Raw genomic sequence first — 17,488 nt, 5'->3', positions numbered from 1 at the left:
TTGCAGCTTTCCGACGGCCCCATACCAAACCCAAGCGTTCGAACTTCACGTCCTCAACCACCTCGGCATCACTCCGTTGTGTGTTCATTCGCCGAAACCAACAACATCCACTTCCGAAGTCTCAGGCGTGGCTGGGATTTGGAAGTTGTTGATAGATGGATCGACGACTTACTGGGAAACCATGAGTCAGTGAATACCGTGATTCGATTTTCAGTTGAGGACCTAGAAGATGTGGCACTCGTAAGCTGTCCTTTGTAACGTACTTTGACCTTGCACTGAATGTGTTCAGGTGGTATTCTGTTCCAAAATTTGACCAACCAATTGAAGAACCTTTGAGCTTCCTCAACCTTCACTTTACAGAATTATAAGATTCTGACGCAAATATCTCCAACGCTCGCTGTAAGTGAGGATTACTTCGTTCCCGAACATTCTGGCCTAATTCGGGGGTGAGGTTTAGCAGCACCAGCGCGAAGTTCAAACACTGAGTCTAGGCCAAGTCAGACATCGACCCAGAGGTCTCGGAGGAAGACGCAGCCAATTATATAGTGGCAATAACGTTAACTAGTGGCTGACGAAAGTTCATCTACTTAGGGAGGTTTAAATATCAGAGCTCCCGATTTCTCGCGTTGAGAGCATGCAGATTTACTGACAGTAGTCTTACAGTATCAGTCCGGACTTGTTTTTGAGTTCAATGGATGGCATGCCCTTCTTATTCGGCAAAAACATTATTCTTTTGCACAAATTCCTCAAATGTAGTAAGGCCGCCGCAAACCTGCTCAGATGCCCATTCTACCTTTGCATTCGAGTTATCTCCATAGTAGCCCGATTTCTCAATAAACTTGAACATTGCCACTCTTGGTCTCGAGATTTCAGGGGCAAAAGAACTCGCCCATTCTTCCTCTGAGAGTCGAATATAGGTTGTCTTTCTGCCCGTCACTCTTGTGATGATACTCGCGGCCTCGGTGTAGGAGTACATGCGTGTTGCTGCACAGAGAATTCGGTCAACGTATTTATCAGGACTAGCTAATATCGCACCGATAAATTTCCCAGTATCCGCTCGTGCTTCAATGAACGGAACCGCTGCATCGCCCGAGATGAAATTGGTGAATGCGTATACGCCCGGTTGCTCCGCCATCGGGAACAAGGCCTGGTGACCCAGAAAGTTCTGCATAAACATTCCAGGGGCGAAAAATGCACTTTTCACTGGCAGACCACGGATATAATTCTCTCCTTCCGCCTTCGAGTCAAAGGCTGTCACTTTCTGTCCGTATAGGCGTTCGGCGTGAACCATCGTGCTATAGATGAGGTAGTTTGCACCGGCCTTGACGGAGGCATCTGCCATGGCCTTGGTCTGTCGGAGCTCACGTTCTTTGAGTTGATCATCGTATATAGTGAGTGTCACAATAAAAACAGTATGCGCGTTTGCGAGTGCTGCAGGGAGGGATTCTGGCAGGTCCGCGTCGCCGGTAACAACTTCAACACCTCGGGTCTGCAGCTGCTGAGCAGCAGGTTTTGTGGCATCGCGAGTGACTGCACGTATCGCGTATTTTTTCGAGAGGTCCGGGTTACTGCAAACGTAGTCGATCACAGATCTGCCTTGTAAGCCAGTGGCGCCGAAAACTACCAGGATCTTCTTGCTCATAGTTGCCAACGAAGATTATTTTGGGTACTGTAACGAATTCAACTAGGCTATTCAATCAAACGTCATAATATCTCACTCTTCGTGATGTTGACCCTAATATTCGTGCAAGTTGAAATCTCATACCCCGCGCTGATCGTTTCTGATGACTCACTCCCCCAAGTAGTTAGCTAACTATAATACGGAACAATACGATGCGGGTGATCCTCACAAAAATGAGGATCAGTCTAGTATTGGTGCTCCTCAGCAGAAGCCGGAGGTACACGAGTAGACAGGTACAAAGACTAGGGATTGGAATCTGTGCTATAGGGGATATAGGAAATAATAAAAAGTCGACCTAGGCCGTGGAGAATAGGGCCGAGGAGAGAGTATAGGAGGTTACAAGGACACCGGAAGAGAGGGAAGACCAAGCATCTTATAGGCTTCCGACTAGCGAAAAGGGAGGGCACCTAGATTTGGTAACAGAGGGGAGCCATTTTCGGCGTCGTTTTGGTCACACGCAGAATCGGGGGGAACAACTGTTGAAGTCGAGCGTCAACTTCAGGTCCGACTTTAGGGGGCGATTACCGATAAGATGATGAACTATCTCAGCCTAATAATGTAGGATGAAGCCCGAGTTTTCTTCCCCGAATACCTCCGTTTCTCGACTAGGTAGATTCTCCCGGTGATCACATTTCGCGCTATCGCATTCTTGAGGCTTTTTCAGCTAGGCCATGCAGAATTTCTAGACCGATCTGTCGATCTAGAAATTCAGAAGGTATTGCATCCTAAGCGGCCCTTACAGCTTCGCGTAGTTGATCATAGGATAGCTTGCGATCGTAGGACTTTAAATATCGCTCCCCCTGTAATCCCTAGGGTATCGGTAAGCTTTAGTTGATAAATAAACTTCCTCTGGCGCTATATTCTACGCGCTATTAGATAGATTATATGAGGGCGGCAGAGTGTGACAAATAACTACACCACAACGCTAAGTGACGGTAAATCGGGCGCCGAAAATGGCTATAAATAACAATGAGCGAGACGTAAAAACCAAGCTGCTTGAATCAATAATATAAATCCTCCCGAGAATCAACCAGCAATGGAGCGACGCCGAATCTTGCAGGGCCATCCCCACGGCAAGATCGAGAAATGATTCTTCCACTCCCATTCTTTCTTCGGATCCACTTGCTCAAATTCGAAGTCCCGAATCAGGGTGGCAGCAAGCTTGCTAATTTCGAAGTGAGCGAGATTGCGCCCAACGCACTGTCTGTATCCAGCTCCCCACTAACGCAGGATCACATGCGTATTAGTTGACGGTGCTGAATTGGAAAGCGGTATTAAACATAGTCACTTACGTGTATCAGGAATGAGTCCATTCTTTGAGTGTCACCCTGAAGCCAGCGGTCTGGGTTGAAGGTGTCGCAGTCTTCGCCGAACAACGTGGGGTTTCTGTGATAAACCCAAGGATTGACACTTAGAATAACCTGAAGTTGCCAGAGTTAGGGTCTGGTTCATCTAAAGGAATAGGGAAGCTTACGCCCTCGGGGAAATATCTGCCACCTATAGTGATTCCACCTTTTGGCACCACACGAGGGAGGGGACTAGGAACAATCGAGTGGAACCGGTAATTCTCTTTCATCTATGCAGCAGTGTTAGCGTAAGAATATGACGAGGAAAGACAGAGCGGGCACTTACACAAGCTTGAAGGAATGGCAACTTCTTCGCCTCATTGTATTGAACAACAGGCGAAAGTTCCCCGCGAGCTTGGGCAGTGTCAAGCTCCTCACGTAGTCGGCGAAGGTGCTGAGGGTAACGAAGTAGCCAGTAGAAAAGAGATTGCGTCGTGGCACTGACGGTGTCTGATCCAGCACCGACATTAAGGACGGCGGCAGCGAAGATCTCGTTCTCAGCCATGCGGTCGGGATACTTGGCACGGGTGTCGAGCCATTGTTGCATCATATCCTTTCGCACCTTGGGGTTTTCTTTTCGCATGTTAATCGCAGCAAGACAGGTATCAAAGATGTGCGAGGACGGCTGGATTCCCAGACGGCTAAGGAGCGGGCTACCCAGTGTCAGGTTATGGAACCAGGTATAGTGACCCATAACTGAGACATATAAAGCCAGGGCTCTAGTGTTTGCGATAGCATTTCTAACATCCGTGCCGGTTTTAACAAAGCCAAAAGATTTCGAAAAGGTGACCTCGCCCACGACGTCAAATGCAAAATAGGTAAACCAATCGTTAAATTCAATCGGGGTGCCTGAATCGCAGTGCTCGTCCACGTGCTTAATGAGGAGCTCGAAGACTGCATCGACATATGGCTCGGATTGGATGATGTTGGAAAGAGTGTAGCCCGAGGCAACGTTGCGGTTTTTCTCCAGGTGTCGTTGAGGATCCAGTTCTGACATCTGGTTCACATAGTGGTAGTCGGGAAAACTGAAAATGGCATACCAGGGGCCCTGAGGTATAGAAGCTTGAAATCAGGGACACGTCAGGTCATGTTCCAAGAAAGTATCATTTACCTTCGCAAGATTGGCATGGAGAAGTTGTCTCACTGCATCTGGGTGAGAGACGCTGACTTCGTTATCCCTAATGCGAACGAAGTATCCTGTTGCACACCGTCAAAAGACCAAACCTCGTGTTCGAGGATTCGGATTTCATACCATGCTTTTTGTGGAGTTTGATAGCCTCTGCTTCGAGGTGGCCTTTCCATAACTGATACACTACCCACAGACTAGAGAAAGACCCCCAAAATGGACCGGGGATATCCCTGATTGACGTCGCGTATCGCCGGAATAGGACACGAGCAACAACGACGCCGACAAGGATCAAAGCCCAACCAAGACGTGTATTCAGCGACGCGATCATTTCAGGCACCAGGAGAAGGACCATATTGAACCGAACACTTTCGCCCTGGAAAACAGAGGGCCACAGTTGGAAGAAGAAGGACAGGGCAGGGAGCCTTTGTTGTTCTGGGAAACATGTCAATGCGGGGTTGCAATTATATGCCACTTATCACGCTAATGAGAATATCACGAGCCCCTTTAAAGGATCGGACCCAACATAGCATTGCCACACATTTGAGGCTCTATTCATCAATTCCCCTGGGTACAGAATCCTCCATTTCCAGCCGCGCAAGAGTGCTCCTGTCTGATCAATGCAGCATCGGCTCCTTCTTGACCTTCATCCTTAGCCGTTCCAGCCGGGCGCGCTTGACGGTCATTTTACTTCCGCGGCAAGCTCGTGCAGGTGAAATGGTCGCATACTGGAGGAAACTTGGCTAGGTCTACTCCGCTAATGTTATCGAGCATGAAAAATTCCCGTCCGCATTCCATCCCCATTACCCTGGCTATTGATGGCCGAATGCATCGTAGTAAAGTACTCCAATTGATATGGCATGCGCCTATGACGCTATTGCTCTGCATGTCCCGGGGTTTATGAAAGATATACTTGACACGTATCTTGACGCTCCTTTACTAGGGGATTGATTGCTCGAACTATGGAAAGCGGAAGCCTATGATACAAAGTACAAAAATCTAGATGCCGTTAGGGGCGATATGCTCCTTTCCATTTCCGTGGACAAGGACACGACCCTCCAAAGGAGCGAAAGCCTTCTGAAGACCACCACGGGGTGGGCCAGTGGGCTTTCCGAACACCAGTTGAGCGCGGAGGTTCCAGCTCTCAGGCACGTTCCAGGTCTCCGCAACGGCCTTGTTGACCTGGGGATTGAAGTGCTGCAGATTGCAGCCGAGACCTTCGGCGCAGAGGGCGGTCCAGGCAATGTATTGGTTCATGCCGTTGGAATGTTCGTACCCTGCAGAGGGCCCGGTTGATTAGATTTTTGTGCGACCAACAGCGATATAGTCAACTTACACTCTGGATGGCTGCCAATGACGCTCTGAAGAGGGGGTGGGAGCTTCTCGACAGCTTTGGTGTCCTCGAAGAACAAGACCTGTAAACGTCCAATCAGCTTAGTTTCGTCAATAAATCTGGATAGCAGCTTACAGTTCCATAAGCAGCCTTATAACCGGCAATCTTGTCCACGAAGTTAGCGAACACGGGAGCGGGCATCGTCTTCTTCATCTCGGTATGGCCGATATCCCACATCTTTTCGTGATCGGTACCAAAGAGAACGATGGCACGGCACGATTGGACAGAAAATGGAGAAGGAGCATGCTTAATGGCGTGGTTGACGATTACAACGATGCGCTCATCAGAGATAGGAGACTCTTTGGCTAGGGCGACGGTAGATCGACGGATCTTAATGGCCTCAAAAAATGGCACGTGGTAAGCGTTTGGCATCTTGGCGGTGTTGTTGTTGATGTAGTAGTTCAGAGGCGATTGTCTGCAAGGACAGGCAGGGTAGATGGTCTTTAGAAAACGTAAGATCTTGGTTGTTGTTGATGGATAAAGAAAACCTGACGCGAGGACAAGGCTGTATTTATACCTAATACCCCAAACCTCTGTTAGCCTAGGAAGCCTTGCTGCGTCGCCTTGCTCTAGTCTTTCTGTAAGATACTACCAATCTGGCGCTAACTGCTCATTCCCATTTGGAATATGTGTCTAGTCCATTGTAGGGGTCAGAGGCAGGTTCTAGTTAATCGTGGTCTAAAATTAGCTGACATCGGGGGATAGCTACCGGAATACCGTGGTAGGCCTGGCCCTATACCTTAGTGCGTGCTTGACACTGCCCAGGTCCAATCTCCCCCGGCGCCCCATTGGTCGTCCACCATGGCCCCCACCCACGCCACGACGGCCCCTGCTCTCTAGACTTGACAAAATACACTTTCTTCAGGAACACGGTCGGCACCAAACTTTCACCGACTCCGGAAGGTACGGGACCGACAGTGCCGACGAAATTTGAACCTGATCAGTGGAGAGTCCAGCGTCGGAGAACAGTCGATCCGTCCGGCGATTAATTATGTTCTCTCGCCGATTAGATGTGATTGATGATTGATACGTTGTGGACACTCGGAGATGTAATTGTTATATTCGGAAAAATCGTCAGAAACAAATAATCTTGGAGACAAGATGACTGGATCAAAATGCGGTTTATTGGGGCTATACACACTAGTCCAGTCCAGCCAAGGAGACGCCGCTTACGTGATCCCATCCCCTTCTTTCGCCGCGTCCTCGACAGCTCCGACTGTCGACAACGCGACGCACATCGGTCTCTCATGCTGCCAACGGACGTCGCTCGCTCTTTGCGCCAACAATGGCCGTGTCGCGATGTCCAGGCGCGGCAGCTGGCCAGCCTCCTCAGTGTGAGTCTCCGAGTTCGAAGTTTGTCGATGGAATCGAGCTAATATCCTCATCGGCTTTAGCCTCAGACTCCTAGTCCCCCTACGCTGGTTGTGCACGGCATCTCAGCAACCTGCAAGTCAACTATCACACGCGCAGTTCTCGCCGCACTCGAAGTGCCCCACGCCGTTGTCCGAAGCTCAGAATGTATCACGGGACGGCATCTATTGACCAAGATCTTGTGGGCGACTCTGGAAGCTCTGAATCGGAAACACGAATGGGAGAAGTTTGGCAAGGGACGCGTTGAGCACGTCAGTACGCTTGCGGTCCTGCTGGACGAATGTCTTTCCTCGAGAGCGGCCGACAAGACAGGCAAATTTGTGCTGGTGCTGGATGAGATTGACCGGCAAAGAGAGGCACCACCGACGCTCTTGTCGGCCTTGGCACGACTTGGAGAAATTGTAAGGCCTTGCCGAATGTCAATGGGCTGTTCCGGATTAACGGTTTTCTAGATCCCATCTCTCTGCGTTATCTTAGTTCTCAGCTCCACACCACGGCCGCTTTTCCTCCAAAATGCGGCCGTTCCGCACATCAGCTTCCCTCCGTACACGCGCAAGGAGGCTATTGCAATCATCCTGAATTCGGACCCGCCAACTGTGGAAGGGTTGCCAGCAGAAACATCGTCACAAATCTACTCAAACTTCGTGTTGACAATCTACGACACGCTTGTTGGACCGACAGCTGGATCCATCCCGGTTTTCCGTTCCATCTGCTCAAGACTATGGCCTCAATTTGTCGCCCCAATTGTGAACGGCGAGGCTCCTCCCGGCGGGAATGCAGAGTGGGATTTCTCGCACTTGGTTGTCAAGAATCGAGTCCTCTTCCGACATCAAGGAGAGTCAGCTCTCGTGCATCGGATTGTTCCCGAAGAGGCTTCTACCGCGACTCCGAAACCACGGGCGTCCTTGGCGGCCAGCGCAGTCCCCTCAGCTCTCCCCTCTTTGCCCTACTTCTCTACACTGATCCTAACATCCGCCTATTTGGCTTCCCATACCCCCCAGAGATTGGACACGATCTTCTTCTCCAAGTTTTCATCGTCATCACTATCCGCCCGCAACAAACGTGCGCACCACCGCCGTCGACTGAAGGTTCTTTCCCAGGCTCAGGCCGAAGAACAAGCCGCTGGCGGAGGTTCCTCCACCCCGGGCAAAAAAGGCAAGCGAAGCAAGACCCGCATCACAAAATCTACGCTCTCGTCCGCATTCGCAACTTCCTCGGCTACCACGTCTGCCATGGGAGGCGGTGCCGGTATCGCAGGTCCATCCACGATCCTGACTGCTCGTCCCTTTCCTCTGGAACGCCTTCTTGCAATATATCATGCCATCGACCCCAACCCGCCAGCAAACCCGATCCGGGTTGGCGCCGTCGCAGACCAGATCTACGCTGAGCTAGCTACTCTGCGTCGTCTACGCCTGGTTATTCCCGCGTCGGGTCATGGCGGCGGAGTCTCTGGTATCGGTAGTGGAAATACTACTGCCGATGCTGGTGACAAATGGTCCGTTAATGTAACGGGAGAGTGGATCGGTGAGCTAGCCAAGGGCATTGGTGTCGAGGTTGGGGAGTGGCTAGCTGGCGGGTTGGATTGATCTTGTCGTTCTGGGGCGTCTGTTGAGGGAAAGGGCTCATTGCACAATCGGTGTTTTGGTTTTGTTTTACATCGCGGGTGTACGTTAATGCGCTGTGTCTTGCCTACAGCCAATTGAATGATTCCTCATTTCATTAACACTTGACGGTATTGCCCGGTCATTTCAATGCATCGCTACTAGTATCCACAGGGCATGATTCTTCGAAAACTACCAAGTCCACTGATCGACAGTAGCACCCGCACATACCAATAGACTAGGTGTTTGAGGCGCATGCCTATTCAGGGCGCCTTCACTAGACTCAAAACACAGCGAGTGTATAGGCTGCGGGTAGCGATATTTCGACAGCGGAGAGGCAACCTGCGCACCGGTGCGTAGAGAGAAAAGTTGAATCTTGTGTTCGTCGGAGGCTGTATAATCCGTCAAGTCAGCAGCCACTCGCCAGGGAACCTAGGTGGAACAATGAAAGACGCACCACTTGCTAACATGCCGAGTTCATTGCTCACATCAAAGTCTTGGATGGAATCTGGTTCGTATTCGGGGAAGGTCAAATATGGGCGTGTGGAGGTGTGGGAGCGGGAGTTAGGTTTTGGTTTCCGTTGGAGGCCATTGGGGGCGTAGCGGATGTCGTACATTTGGAGCTGGGCACGGATATCCATTAGAGCTATGTCGTGGATTGAGAGAACGACATCAACGAAATGGGAGACATACCGAGTTATGCCCCGCCACAACGAGTCGATACGGATCAATCCTGCGAATCTTGGATACGAAGTGAGGGTGTTGTAGCCGCGTCGCACTACCACCACTGCGGAGATCATGGAGAAAGACAGTTGAGTCCTTCAGACCCGAGGCGATAACGTCCTGCGATAACCATTCGACGGCAGTAACGCTGGCATGAGAGGAGTCACTGCGTCGATGACTGCCTGGTTTGGTGTCGCCCGGAAATGGTTTCTGTGAAAGTGTCCAGTGGCTGCCAAAGCCTTCCAGTGTATGGAGGCCATCTGAGGTGCCGATGGCAAACAGTGCTTTGCTGCCTGTTGGACAGGCTGCGGAGCACCATAGCGAGGGCGTGGTGCGAATGCGGATAGGATGTGCGACTGAAGGAGGTGAGCCTTGCTGTCTAGGGTTGGGCCAAGGGAAGGACGTACAGTAGATGGGCCAGCGGTAGTCGCCGCCTTCGTCCGGGTCAGGTAACATGCGTGGTGCGAGAAAAGAGTCCCCGTTTGGTCCGCTGTCCATTGTTGCTCTGCTGTTGTTAGCGAAGCTGCAATAGAGCCTCGAACGGGGCTTCATACAGGAGATATCCCGTGTGGCTCAAAGAAACGGAGGAAAGCTGTGAACTGTGTCAATGGTAGCCAGGATAAGGGAGACAAGCCAACAAACTCGGTATGCTTCTTTGAATAGAACTCGCTCCATGGTTCGGTTATATGTCCATTGTTCTTCATCAAAATCCGGAAAGCAGATTCTTGACGGCTGTCAGTAGACCGTCTCGGTTTCGCAAGCAACATCGAGACTCACGAAACGGACGAGTCGCCACCATGATATCCACCTGAAGAAATCCAATAAGTCGAATGCACATCACAAGACTAAACGGACACTCACTGGCAATCAAGATTCCGGACTTGGGGTTCCGCAAGACATGGCGAATAGAGTAATGATCCGGCCACGGTTCAAACTCATGAAGCTTCTTCCGCTGTAGTTGACTTGCATAGACAACGGCCTGCTGCTCCCGCCTGGCACTTCCAGAGAGCAGATTGGTTGCAATTTCTCTTGGGACATTGTTCAGCGGATGGTCTAAGAAAGCAGCTGTCTTAACCTTTTCGCGAGCTGAACGCTGGGCGAGATGAACCCGTTTTTGCCGTTTCTGTACGACAGTCAGCAATAGATTTTTCTCAAAATAGGCAGCACAGCAAACCTCTTGTTCTGTGCGCTTCCTTTTGACAGCTTCTTTGGAGTACTGTGCTCCAGGTGGCGCAGCATGGTTGGCTTGGATTTTGAAGTATTTCTTCTTCTCCGGATCTGCCAGTTGTGATTAGTACAGTTGTTCAATCAGTAAATCAGCGGCCCCCAAAAGTCAAAGCTAGTTGAGCGTGTATTTAGTTTGCAAGACACGGAGATAGGGTCCAGTGCGCGGATAATGATTTCATCGAGGGCACATCTGTGATACAATGCCGCGACTCACCATAATAAAAGCCCGGTATCTCACGGTTCATCTTTGCGCAGCTGGTGCACCCAGCCGGCAGAAGACGAGAATCAAAGAGTGGTGCTCGGGTTTGGCGAGTCGAGCTTTATCCACTTTTTTTGAATCACCACCGCAGTGCTCTCACATCGGCTGATCATCCCATGTACATCTTCATCGCCTCTGATAGACAAAAACAGAGGTAAAATATATGAACTGAAGGCAGAACGAGAGCACGATGCGTCAAGGGAGTTGAAACTCTGGTGGCACGCGAGACCACCTCGACGTTCTGAGTTGGTGACGTCGGGAGGATCTTACATCAGCAGGTGCCTGAGGCAGCAGAAACGCAACTATGCACATCGTGCCTGCTGCCCTAATTGAGGAGCATCACGGTTGCCAGTGATCTTCAAGGTAAATGGTTGCTGAGGAGACTGACTTTGACTTTCATCTTATTGCAGAGAGTGGAATACCTTCTCGTCCTTTTGTATGTGCTCACCACGCAGTATCGAACAGAGTGACTCAACCCATTCTCGATATCGAGTATCTGCAAGCAAATATGTTCATTTATATAAAAGAAGAGGACTTGTAGATTCCAGGAGTGGCTATTCACAAGGGTGGCGATGAATGTAGCTGCGCCCACTGTAAAAACTTCCTGGAGCACTCGAGAGACAGGTTCCGGCTCCTTTGGTAATGGTCTTTCACCGGCAACTGGCCAAACACCAGCTCAGTAAGTCGTCTTGGAAGTCTGGCATAGGTTTTCCAGCCTTGATAGATGCTTGACCACTTCTAAATTCTGCATGGTGAGCTGGAATGCTGTCCTAGGCCATCTTTCTTTGCCACAGACTGGTAGAGGACGTGAAGCGGGTGGAGTTCTGTGTAAAATCCGGATGGAGAAATCATTTGCCAGTATATCAAAGAGAAATTCTCACCTGAGGCAGACTCACAGATGGGAAATCCCATGAGGAAGTCACGTTCGGCCAGGAGCTGCTGTGGTGCTCCCCAAAATACCTTTGTTTCGATCCACCTCTTCCACTTCCTTCCCTCTTCGCCCTCATTTTCCTTTCCAACCCCGTTCCCATCAACTTCCACACCCGTATCATAAGTTCACTGAGCAGTCTCCTTTCCAACCCTTGACCAGGACACGTCTTCCTGTCCAGGTAAGTTGTGAACCCTAAAACAAGCTGCATCTCGTTCGAGGCCATCGGATTCATCCGAGTTGTGTCCTTTCCATTCCCAGCGCGTTCAAATGAATCTATTTTGCATCTCGAGTATCATCACAATTTGTTGAATGTCTGAGACGATGCGTTTCACGTTGATCATTCTCGGTGTTCACAAGCAAGAAGGGCTGTGCTGACCACATCTTCACGTTTGTCCAGCAACCACATTCAGTCTGGCAGACATGGCTGAATACATTAGCCGCCTTGACCCCCGGGCACAGGCTCTTCGCAGCCACCTACCCGAGCTTTCTATTGGTCAAGAGGATAAGGATATTCATCTTGCTGTCCATGACGGGAGCACTGACAACACTGGCCAAGAGAGCAAGGACTCCCACGAACTCGTTCAGGAAGAGACCGAAGAGAGTCTGGATGCCCTCATTGAGGATCTGGAGGCCGAAGACGGCAAAGAAAAAGATCCTGAGGTGCTCACTATCCCGGTCGCCCCTGGTGAAGAGCGTCCTGTGCCTCCTGAACTGCTTCAAACCGATCCCGCCCGTGGCTTGTCGGACGTGGAGGTCGCCCTTGCTCGAAAGAAGTATGGCCTGAACCGTCTGAAGGAGGAGAAAAGAAACCATGTCCTCAAGTTCTTAGGCTTCTTTGTCGGCCCTGTTCAATTTGTCATGGAGGTATGTCAGCGTCCATGGATATTGCACGGTCGGAGTAATAAGACTAACCCAGTTCTTGCTTGTATAGGGTGCAGCTCTACTTGCTGCTGGTCTGCAGGACTGGATCGACTTCGGAATAATTTGTGGTCTGCTCCTCCTGAATGCCGCGGTTGGATTTTGCCAGGAGTACCATGCTGGTAACATTGTCGACAGCCTTAAGGAAACCCTAGCACTGAAAGCGACTGTGATTCGCAATGGTAAACGAATGGACATTGGGGTTGAGGAGGTTGTGCCCGGTGATATCGTTCATGTGGAAGTTGTAAGTCCAGATGGCTGGCTGGGATTGTCACGGGCTAACAGCTTGTCTCTTAGGGCACGATCGTCCCCGCTGACGGAGTGGTTGTCACGCAAAACGCCCACCTTCAAGTCGACCAGTCCTCAATCACGGGAGAATCTCTGGCTGTTGACAAACAAACGGCAGATGTCTGTTTTTGTTCTTCTGCCATCAAACGCGGAAGTGCACTTATGGTTGTCACGACCACAGGAGATAACACCTTTGTGGGAAGGGCGGCTGCACTTGTGAGCCAAGCGGCCCAAACCAGCGGTCACTTCACTGTGGTTTTGAATACAATCGGCAAGTATCTTCTGATACTCGTGATCTTCACTCTGTTCGCTATCTGGACTGCGGGATACTACCGCTCCAACGATATCGTGCAAATCCTGGAGTTCACCCTGGCAATTGTCATCGTCGGTGTTCCCGTCGGTCTTCCTGCAGTGGTCACCACCACCATGGCTGTGGGTGCATCCTATCTGGCAAAGCGCAAGGCCATTGTCCAGAGGCTTTCTGCAATTGAGTCACTGGCAGGCGTTGAAATCCTTTGCACCGACAAGACTGGCACCTTGACTCGAAACAAGCTTGCCCTAGGCGAACCATATCTTGTTCCTGGTATTGGCATTGGAGAGCTCATGTTGACTGCTTGTCTGGCAGCTACCCGACACAAGAAGGGAATTGATGCCATTGACAAAGTGTTTGTCAAAGGCCTCCGCAAATACCCACAAGTCAAAACCCAACTTCCCTTGTACAAGACTGTCGAGTTCTTTCCATTTGATCCAGTCACCAAGCAGGTCACAGCAGTGGTCGAATCCCCCGACGGTGAGCGCATTGTGTGTCTTAAAGGCGCCCCGAAAGCCGTCCTGAGCACAATTGAGGTGGATGGTCCACTCCCTGAGAAGTTCTCGACGGCGTATCGTGAGAAAGTCGCTGAATTTGCCCGACGTGGATTCCGTGCTCTGGGTGTTGCCCGCAAGTGCGGTGACAACGATTGGGAGATTCTTGGCATCATGCCTTGTTCGGATCCTCCTCGCCACGACACGGCCAAGACCATCGCGGAAGCAAAGAGTCTGGGTCTTCAGATCAAGATGTTGACCGGTGACGCGGTTGGAATTGCTCGAGAGACCGCCCGACAGCTCGGCCTTGGAACGAATATCTACAATGCGGAGCGTCTCGGCGTCACTGGAGGTGGTGACATGCCCGGCTCGGAGCTTTACGACTTTGTCGAAGCTGCAGATGGATTTGCCGAAGTGTTCCCGCAACACAAGTACAGTGTTGTGGAGATCTTGCAGAAGCGCGGGCACCTTGTGGCAATGACGGGAGACGGAGTCAATGATGCTCCATCTCTCAAGAAAGCCGACACGGGGATCGCTGTGGAAGGTGCTTCGGACGCAGCTCGCTCGGCCGCCGACATTGTTTTCCTGGAGCCTGGACTGTCCGCCATCATCGATGGGATCAAGACTTCTCGCCAGATTTTCCACCGGATGTACTCTTACGTTGTGTACCGTATCGCACTCTCCCTACACCTCGAACTGTTTTTCGGGTTCTGGATGATTATTCGCAACGAGGGACTGAAGCTCCAGCTGGTCGTTCTTCTGGCCATCTTTGCCGACATCGCGACGCTGGCCATCGCTTATGACAACGCCCCGTACGCATCCTCGCCGACGAAATGGAACCTGCCCAAGCTGTGGGGCATCGCAGTTGTCATGGGGATCATCCTGGCTGCTGGCTCGTGGTTCACGTTTGGGACCATGCTACTCGCGGGTCCGAATGCTGGCGTGGTGCAGAACTTCGGAACTTGCTATTCCGTGCTGTTCCTCGAGATCTCGCTGACGCAGAACTGGTTGATCTTCATCACGCGCACCAACGAATCATTCCTGTCATCGCGCCCGTCCTTTCTTTTAGTGGGAGCCGTTCTCTTGGTCGACATTGCTGCGTCCCTCCTCACCATCTTCGGCGTCTTCGTTGGCCCACCCACATCCATCGTGACTGTGGTGCGGGTGTGGGCGTTCTCCCTCGGAGTGACCGTTATCTGCGCCGTGCTCTACTATCTGCTTCACAACTCGAGCGGTTTTGACAATTTGATGCATGGCAAAAGCCCGCGCAGCCATGACAAGCAGCGAGGATGGGAGGACTTCTGTAAGTGTGAAATTCTGGCGAATCAGTACAGACAACTAACGGAGCCGGTAGTAATGTCCCTTCAGCGCGTGGCGACCCAGCACGAGAAGACGACATGAGAGGTGGGTGAGAGAGGATAGGAGATGGATTTGACGACAAGTTCTCGGATCGTCCTATGGATTTAAGCACATGGGGGAGATAGATGGAAGAGTGTCTGGACGGGTGTCGGTTTTGTTCACGAGTTTATGATTATCTGTTGGGAGTTTTGTCTTTTCGGATAAGCGTGATGGAAGCAGGTATCATTCCAGCATGTATTTTTCAGCCAGTCGGCTTGGTGTCTATGTCATATTATCCTGTTAACCAGAAGAATCCCCCACTTACTCTCTTCCTAGAGCTCCCTCGTCAACGCCCGATATGGATTCTCCGGATCATTCTCCTCCTGTTCCGCCGACTGAATTGTCTCGCGGACCCTGCACGGAGCCCCGATCGCGACCGAAAAGGGTGGAATATCCTTGGTCACCACCGAGCCCGCGCCAATGGTGCAGCCCTCGCCGATCGTGACGCCAGGCATGATAACCACATGCCCACCAATCCAGCAGTCATCTCCAATGCGGACAATCTGCCCAAACTCCACCATCTTGCGCCGCGACAGGATACTTGTCTCATGGCCCGCCGTGAAAATCCCAACATTTGGACCTATCTGAACCCGGTCTCCGATGATGACCAGAGAGGTATCCAAAATCGTGACACTGGAATAATATCAGCAATCTATTCTGAGGTAGTCGCCCAATGGAACACAAAATAATGCGTTATAGCGCACTGTATACTCACTTCCAGTTCAAGAAACAATCCCGTCCAATGACGACATTACACCCATAATCTGGCCGAAATGGCGGCTCGACAAAGGTGCCCTCGCCAACCCGTCCGACAAGGCGCTGCAGCCGCTTGAATCGCTCTTCGGTGATCTTGTCATAGGTGACCGTGTGCGGGTCGAGCAGGTTGTACTCGTGGGTCAGGATGCGGCAGCGGTGGCGAGCTTCCATGAGGCGGGGCTGAAGGGGGTTATACCTGGTCCGATGAGCATGAGGCATTCCGGTGCTCGAGTTTGGGGGGCTCAATTGGTGTATGCGTTGATATAGCTGGAGCTAAGGGTGGGGATAAACACGTACAACATCCCAGAGATCATCTTCTCGTATTCCTCGCACACCGGCACCCCGGCCAGGTCGCGGGCGAGGGCGATGACTTCGGGGTTCTTCTCCTTGGATGCCATAATCGATTATCGTATCCTTGTACGAAATCCTTTGCAGACACTATGAATTGGCGCTCCGATAGTGACGTTGGGGAACCAGGCAGCTCTTTTATAGTTGTTGCGCTGGGGTGGATGTTAGAATTAAATCGCCGAGGATTTACCGGGCTAAGAATGCCAAGAGTGGGGATCTAACAGATCCAGCAGAGACAAAGCAGCACAAGTGTAAGTCAGACAGAGATTGTGAATGCAAATTTCTTTGCCTTTGATTCGCCGATGCCCTATGCAAAAAGCCTAATTTAACCCAATATGCAAATAGTAAAATACGTTCAAGCCGCCGATGCAGGTGTCAATGAAACTCCGTATCACCGCCTTTTTCCCTATCCTCCCCAGATTTATCTTTTATGATCCTCTGTTGTCGTCGGTACATTTTCCAAAAGACAAAGCTTCCATGGATCTGAGCTGCCGAAAATGCAAGGTGCAGAAGGGGAGTGCTAACTTTGAACACAATCTGCCACTTAGGCCACAAGCTACCGAAGAGATACATCGTCACAATGGTCTCGCAAAGTGTTCCACCTGCAGTCGTGATACAGGCTGAGAAGAAGAGTCGGCGGAGGAAACTGTGGCGCTGAGGAAAGATGCGGTAAAGGATAATCGCGATATGAGGGAGAAACTCGCAGACAATGTCGAAGGCACCTACATAAAAGCGGGCACAATTAGGATGAGACCCGAATGGATAATGTCAAGGCAAACTTACCCCAGACTGTGCAGAGAATAAACTCAATGTCCGCATCTGGCTCGCGGGCTAGTCGCAGGCTGATTGCGATCGCAGACTGGCCGATGATAATGGTCCCGATATGATGCGTAACGGCAATCGGCGATAGTGTGACACGGTAGAGGAGTTCAAAGATGTACATGGCGATCAGCATTTGAGCAGCAACAATGAGTATGTCGCCCATGGTGACTGTGGAGCCAGCAGCGAATGGGGTGTGGAAGTTTGCACTGAGGAAGGTGATATCGATGAACGGGTATACGGCCAGGATCAGGATGAGGATTTTCGTCGCTCCGGCGATGTGGTGGTTGATAAAGCCCCGACGGTTGATGTCGCTCAAACGCGTGTAAATGGGCCCGTATAGCCATCGGATCAGGAATCCTTCTAGGATGTAGTACCGGATCAGGAAGAGCACCACGAAGGTGATTGAGATGATCAAGGCAGAGAAGGGCACCAGATGTGAGATAGGCTGCAGTGGTTTGTGCTGTAAACTTGAGTCGTGGCGAGCGAATATGGACAT

At 51.0% G+C, this 17,488-nt stretch overlaps 8 protein-coding genes across 8 annotated transcripts; 2 read left to right on the top strand and 6 right to left on the bottom strand.

Moving 5' to 3' along the window:
• Positions 1-709: 709 nt before the first annotated feature.
• N7474_005971 (NmrA/HSCARG family protein) lies at positions 710-1,642 on the bottom strand (the record flags this gene model as incomplete). Its single annotated transcript, XM_057197386.1, has 1 exon — positions 710-1,642. The coding sequence occupies one exon, from the start codon at positions 1,640-1,642 to the stop codon at positions 710-712; it is 933 nt and encodes a 310-aa protein (XP_057054782.1).
• A 1,065-nt stretch (positions 1,643-2,707) lies between these two features.
• Positions 2,708-4,508, bottom strand: N7474_005970 (cytochrome P450; the record flags this gene model as incomplete). The annotated part of the gene is made up of 6 exons (XM_057197385.1): positions 2,708-2,902; positions 2,974-3,102; positions 3,156-3,257; positions 3,314-4,075; positions 4,139-4,224; positions 4,280-4,508. 6 exons carry the CDS (start codon positions 4,506-4,508, stop codon positions 2,708-2,710), a joined length of 1,503 nt encoding a protein of 500 aa, XP_057054781.1.
• A 644-nt stretch (positions 4,509-5,152) lies between these two features.
• Positions 5,153-5,918, bottom strand: N7474_005969 (nitroreductase; the record flags this gene model as incomplete). The annotated part of the gene is made up of 3 exons (XM_057197384.1): positions 5,153-5,430; positions 5,490-5,568; positions 5,622-5,918. 3 exons carry the CDS (start codon positions 5,916-5,918, stop codon positions 5,153-5,155), a joined length of 654 nt encoding a protein of 217 aa, XP_057054780.1.
• A 743-nt stretch (positions 5,919-6,661) lies between these two features.
• On the top strand, positions 6,662-8,503 carry N7474_005968 (origin of replication complex subunit 5 family protein; the record flags this gene model as incomplete). Its single annotated transcript, XM_057197383.1, has 3 exons — positions 6,662-6,880; positions 6,941-7,318; positions 7,370-8,503. 3 exons carry the CDS (start codon positions 6,662-6,664, stop codon positions 8,501-8,503), a joined length of 1,731 nt encoding a protein of 576 aa, XP_057054779.1.
• Positions 8,504-8,710: 207 nt separating this feature from the next.
• Positions 8,711-10,713, bottom strand: N7474_005967 (uncharacterized protein; the record flags this gene model as incomplete). The annotated part of the gene is made up of 10 exons (XM_057197382.1): positions 8,711-8,910; positions 8,976-9,141; positions 9,212-9,597; positions 9,649-9,746; positions 9,796-9,833; positions 9,884-9,965; positions 10,019-10,049; positions 10,103-10,364; positions 10,416-10,519; positions 10,683-10,713. The coding sequence occupies 10 exons, from the start codon at positions 10,711-10,713 to the stop codon at positions 8,711-8,713; spliced, it is 1,398 nt and encodes a 465-aa protein (XP_057054778.1).
• A 1,365-nt stretch (positions 10,714-12,078) lies between these two features.
• Positions 12,079-15,069, top strand: N7474_005966 (plasma-membrane proton-efflux P-type ATPase; the record flags this gene model as incomplete). The annotated part of the gene is made up of 3 exons (XM_057197381.1): positions 12,079-12,522; positions 12,590-12,820; positions 12,874-15,069. 3 exons carry the CDS (start codon positions 12,079-12,081, stop codon positions 15,067-15,069), a joined length of 2,871 nt encoding a protein of 956 aa, XP_057054777.1.
• Positions 15,070-15,338: 269 nt separating this feature from the next.
• N7474_005965 (sugar O-acetyltransferase) lies at positions 15,339-16,220 on the bottom strand (the record flags this gene model as incomplete). The annotated part of the gene is made up of 3 exons (XM_057197380.1): positions 15,339-15,699; positions 15,782-16,018; positions 16,120-16,220. The coding sequence occupies 3 exons, from the start codon at positions 16,218-16,220 to the stop codon at positions 15,339-15,341; spliced, it is 699 nt and encodes a 232-aa protein (XP_057054776.1).
• A 325-nt stretch (positions 16,221-16,545) lies between these two features.
• Positions 16,546-17,488, bottom strand: N7474_005964 (uncharacterized protein; the record flags this gene model as incomplete). Its single annotated transcript, XM_057197379.1, has 2 exons — positions 16,546-16,892; positions 16,954-17,488. The coding sequence occupies 2 exons, from the start codon at positions 17,486-17,488 to the stop codon at positions 16,546-16,548; spliced, it is 882 nt and encodes a 293-aa protein (XP_057054775.1).

The sequence above is a fragment of the Penicillium riverlandense genome (assembly GCF_028828495.1).
Source record: "Penicillium riverlandense strain IBT 135883 chromosome Unknown utg000003l_segment0_segment0, whole genome shotgun sequence".
Taxonomy (NCBI): Eukaryota; Fungi; Ascomycota; class Eurotiomycetes; order Eurotiales; family Aspergillaceae; genus Penicillium; species Penicillium riverlandense.
Note: the sequence above shows the minus strand (reverse complement) of the source record. Positions and strands in the feature narration are given on the sequence as shown.